General features: G+C 30.9%; 1 protein-coding gene across 1 annotated transcript; it reads left to right on the top strand.

Moving 5' to 3' along the window:
- The first annotated feature begins 3,014 nt into the window (after positions 1–3,014).
- Positions 3,015–5,242, top strand: LOC113874587 (probably inactive receptor-like protein kinase At5g41680). Its single transcript, XM_027512807.1, has 3 exons — positions 3,015–3,531; positions 3,622–4,122; positions 4,584–5,242. The coding sequence occupies exons 1-3, from the start codon at positions 3,015–3,017 to the stop codon at positions 5,240–5,242; spliced, it is 1,677 nt and encodes a 558-aa protein (XP_027368608.1).
- Positions 5,243–5,499: the final 257 nt, after the last annotated feature.

Below are 5,499 nucleotides of genomic sequence, written 5' to 3'. Positions count from 1 at the left end.
ATTATCACATTTTAGAATTTCATGATTCTACTTAAAATTGAATTAGTTAATGAATCCATTAAGTTACTCAGTTCATGGTTTATTACATTTATTATGATTGAACTAGAGTCGAATTAGTAATAATAATAATAATAATATATTTATATACATGTTAACATTATATACTATATTAAATTATAAATTAATATTAAATCATAAAGAGTACTTTGAATAAGATTTTAAAATAGCATAAAATGATCTTATTACATAATTTATAAGATGAAAAATTATAAATAAACAGTTAAATACTTATATATAAATATCATTTGTGAATCTATGTTTATCGAAAAAATATTTTAGAATATTTTTTTAAAAATTAAAAAAACAGATAAATAAAAATGATATATTTTTATGCACTGACCGGTTCAAACAAGTTTTCAGCATCGATTCATACCTAATTTTGACCGATTTGATTGAATCGATCAATTTGATCCGATTTTAATAACTACGTTTATATTTAACGTATAATATATGTATTAATTGGTTAAAATAAACTCTAAATTTACTATCCTGAAAATTGAAATGATAAGAATTGATTTGAAAATCAGAAGGGTATCTGTGATATTGAACCCTCTGTTTGATTGGCACCTTCAATCATGGAAATGAAATCTTGAATCAATGACAAGCAATGTGAGAGTGAAAAGGGTTATATCATTTGATTTGGGGTCAAAGAAAGAATGAAGAAAAGGGTTTGAAGTTTGAACGCAATTTTATAAAATAGTACATGTTTGGAGGGCAGGCTACATGTGATAACTACAAGAAGCAAAGATGAGTTGTTCATATTTTAAAAATTTGACCAATGACTATTGGAATAAAGCTAAGCTTAATGATGAAGAGAAGTGGGTGAGAACTATAAAGGGGCATGTAAACTTGCATCGTGCAAACCCACTCATTTTTGTTGGCAAATTATTATGGTGACCCGTTGGTTGTGCCACCTCTTTTTTCCCCTTAAAGCAATATCCCATTTTGACATTAACTTTATTATAAAGTTTTTTAATCATGCTTGGTTGGTTGGTTTTCAATATTCTCTTCTTTGTATGGGACGAATCAAAACTTGTACTTTGGAAATGCCCCATGGATGCCAAAGAAAACTCCATAGAATCATTTTCTTCTTCAGCAAATTTGAGATCAAGACAAACAAGCTCTTTAAACAACGTTTTGGGTAATTTCAAAGGAGGGTCTCCAATTGCATTATGGCATGGCAAAATATTCAATTTTAACTTTATATATAAGAGTATATATTAGTATATTTGTGGTTCATATCGTGTAGGTAAAGGTCATGTTAGAATAAAGATTAATTTGTTTGAGGGGTGGATTTGGAAAGTCAATGAAAGTTTATCCTCAATTATTGGATATGTTCATTTCTACCTATTAATGCCATGGCTGATGGTAATGCTACAACTATTCTTCTATATAATCAGGTGTGTGACAGCTATTTGCCAAAATATTAATAAAATGTTTTATTTTTATTTTCAATTTAAAAATTTAGGCTGTGATGGATGAAAAGGTACACTAATTAATATAATTTTATTATTTTAAAAAGATATATTACGTTATATTATTCACTAATTAAATTTTTATATTATTAATGATTAAAATTGATTTCTATAAAGACTAATTTATTGCGAATGTGATTTTGGTATCTTTTACGATTTACAAATTCAACTTGAAGAGTGCGATAATATTAAAATGTGGAATTAATTAAATTAACTTTCGTTTGTATTTATTCCATTCGATTTAGAAATCATTATATTAAAAACTTATAGAGGAAAATCTGGTTTGAATTGACGCGTATATTAACTTTTCTATTTGGATCACGTTAAAAACGGATATTTTTTTAATGACTTTATTTTATTTCATTATCCTTACTTACTACAGAAAAAATGTTTAAATTAATGGAGTAAATTGTCAATTCAAATAATTCAAATCAAAATTACATAAAATTTATTTAAATCTAACAATTGAAATGAATTTCTTCATGCAAACAACTCAGACCATAAAGAAAGAACTCAAGTCTTAAAATTTTGGTTTCAAAGTACATAGCTCAAGGAATTTTTTTTTTAATTTGGGAAAATTGAGTGATACACAATTATTGTTGCAAGAGGCTTTTAGGTAATGTAAAACAAAAAAAAATGAAGAAAAATATTAAGAGAAAGAATGTTAAATTTTAAGTATGATTAACTTTTTTGAATATAATTACACAGCCGCATACTCATGACCACAGCCCTCAAAACAAATACAAGAGTTCAAAATGTGGTTTAATGTACTCAGTCTTCTTAAATTTTCTAAATGTGGAGTAAAATTTGTAACTCTAACTTTATTCTTTATGTATTTGTCTAGAGTTAAAAGTTTAGAAACTACATTTAAAGACTCATTTAGAGGCAATTAAAGTGTCAAATGAGTTTTGACTCTCAGCATTTAATATGCTCATAAATATTTTTTAAATTTAAATTATTTATGTATTTTCACCTAATAAATTAAAATTTTGGCATATTTAATTCGTTACATGACCATCTAGAGTTAGCTTCTTTTTACTGTGTACACTCTTAGAAGTGCAAAATGATTTCATCCGAAAACTCAGTTTTAGGATATATAGAAACTTTATGACAAGTTCATAATTATACTGATACCATGGATTAATTATATATGATGTTAATCCCGATAAGCACATGACTCATCAATTTTGGAACAACACGTATTTTTATGTTGCATGGAGACACAATACACCGATTAAAACAAGTAATACAATTATGCATGACGAAAACATCTAAGAAGACTAGAAGACACATGTCATTATCCAATGCACAAATAAAGAAGCTAGCAGGACTAGCATGATGAATTCGAGGTACCCTTAACAACAAATTAGGGAGGAAGTCAAGGAAGGGTGTGATCACAAAAAAAAAATGCATATCATAAGATATTTTGCTGTGTTTCTAAGGAGGCTGGTTTGCTATGCTATCCCTTTTTTCTTTATCATGGTATGTACAAAAGGTGAGTTATCAGAATCTGAGTCTTTCTTCAATTTCATTAGAGCTGTTGATCCCCAAAACGTGCTTAACATTACATGGAATGAGTCACCATCGCATCCATGCTTGGTCAAGTTCAATGGTATAAGATGTAACTCAAATGCTACCAATATTGTGCAGATAAGGCTTGAAAACTTGAACCTTAGTGGCATAATCCATGCAGATTCCCTATGCAGGCTAAAAGAACTTAGAGTGGTGAGCTTAGCTAAGAATAACATTAGAGGAACCATTCCACACTCAATTTTACACTGTACAAGGTTGACACATTTAAATGTAAGTAGCAATCAATTGAGTGGGAGGTTGCCAAAAGCCTTAACAAAGTTAAAACATCATAAGAACTTAGACATCTCTAACAATAATTTTTCTATTAAGATCCCAAGTAAACAAGAATATAGGCGCCTTATTACTTATTATGTTACTCCAAGAAAGTCAGAACGCAACACTACAAAAGAGTGGCTAAAGGAAAGTGATACAAGTGCAATAGAGCCACCAACTTCAGATCCTTCAAGCGACAACACAAATCGTCCAAGTGGGAAGAAACCATGGTATATGAAAGATGAAACCTTGTTGGCCTTAGTTTTGGGCACTGGATTGCTTTTGTCATCCCTTTACTTTATGATCAGGAAATCATCACAGTTCAATGAAGAGAAACAGGTAGAGAAAGGCCATCATCATCGTGTGTCTCCAATAAAAGAGGCTACAACTCATGAGATTCAAGAAGTGAAGCAAAAGGAAGGAGATTCAGAACTTGTGTTCTTTGTTGAAGATCGAGAAAGGTTCACACTAGAGGACCTTCTTCGAGCCACAGCTGACTTAAGAAGTGAAAGCTTTTCCAGCAGCCTTTACAAGGTGAAACTGGAGAATAATGTGAACTATGCAGTCAAAAGATTGAAGAATTTGCAGGTATCCTCTGAAGAATTTGGTGAAACGTTAAGGAAGATAAGTAATTTGAAGCACCCAAATATCCTCCCCCTTGTTGGTTACCGTTCTACCACTGAGGAAAAACTCATCATTTACAAATATCAAAGCAATGGAAGCCTGCTTAATCTATTAAACGGTATGTTAATATTACTATTAAATATATGTACTTACAGTAATAGAGAAAATTATTTTGTAATTCCAATTAAGTAACTAAATATTTTATTGTATAGTTGAAACATATGGATTCATCCACGTTTTCTCACTCTCTTTTCTCTTTCAACAATTACAAACTTTCAGCAGTTGCAATTCTCCACGTAACCTTCTCTCTGTGTTCCTAAATCATATATTGCATGTGTATATATGCTTTTACCTCGATCATTTGCACAATACTAGCTGAAACACTGCATATTAGAAAAGAGAGTATTTCCTACAAAAGAAATATAAAATTCACATTAATAACAAAATAATTTTAAATGATTCGAACATTTGCTGATTCTTTAACCATGGCTTTAAGATAATAACACAATCATTTCAAATAATTAGAAACACTGTATCTAGCACTCTTTAACAAGTAGGTTTGTTTTATTTTTTATGCAGATTATATAGCAGGTAGAAAAGATTTCCCATGGAAGCTACGTCTCAATATAGCATGTGGCATTGCACGGGGTTTGGCCTTCATATACCGAAAGTTGGAAGGAGAAGAGGCCATTCCACATGGAAATCTTAAGCTATCAAATATCCTTCTTGATGACAACAATGAACCATTAATAAGTGAGCATGGTTTATCAAAATTCTTGGACACAAATACAGGTTTCCTCTTTTCCTCACAAGGGTATACAGCTCCTGAAAAGAGCTTAACAGAAAAGGGTGATGTGTATAGCTTTGGAGTGATCCTCTTGGAACTACTAACAGGAAAAAGCATAGAGATTAGTAGAATAGACCTTGCAAGATGGGTCACGTCCATGGTGAAGGAGGAATGGACAGGAGAAGTATTTGACAAAGAGGTTAAGGAAAAAGAACATCAATGGGCATTTCCACTGCTAAATATAGCCCTTGTATGTGTGTCACGTTTCCAAGAAAATAGGCCTACCACTGGAGAGATTTTGGAGAAGATAGCAGAAGTGATGGATGAACATGATCAACATCAAGAACGTTTTGCTTCAAGATGTTGTTCTAATGGATCCAACCGTGATGAATGTTGTTCACTTCACAAGATCATACCTGAAAGTTGGGATTCTCCAGGATCAAATTATTGATTTTCATGCTCCACATATATATAAGATGTGTTCACCTACATCATTTGAGCCTGAATGTATACCATAAATGTTCCTATGTGAGAACCACGGGCATCATCTAGTTAATGAACCTGCGATACTTAATTTTTAGTCAGTTAATTATCTGTTTGTCATCTAGGAATTAATACTATATTATGACTATAGCATGCTTTTCATCTTTGATACATATTATTGTAATCTCTTGTTTCTTAATCATAAAAATTTGTGTAACTACATTT

Source organism: Abrus precatorius, unplaced genomic scaffold, assembly GCF_003935025.1.
Source record: "Abrus precatorius isolate BTA unplaced genomic scaffold, Abrus_2018 Scaffold8, whole genome shotgun sequence".
Classification (NCBI taxonomy): domain Eukaryota; kingdom Viridiplantae; phylum Streptophyta; class Magnoliopsida; order Fabales; family Fabaceae; genus Abrus; species Abrus precatorius.
Note: the sequence above shows the minus strand (reverse complement) of the source record. Positions and strands in the feature narration are given on the sequence as shown.

Coding starts and splice junctions, on each gene's coding strand:
- LOC113874587 (XM_027512807.1), top strand. CDS start 3,015: ATGGTATGTACAAAAGGTGAGTTATCAGAATCTGAGTCTTTCTTCAAT. Junction 3,532..3,621: donor AAAAGAGTGGCTAAAGGAAA/GTGATACAAGTG, acceptor GGTATATGAAAG/ATGAAACCTTGTTGGCCTTA. Junction 4,123..4,583: donor CCTGCTTAATCTATTAAACG/GTATGTTAATAT, acceptor TTTTTTATGCAG/ATTATATAGCAGGTAGAAAA.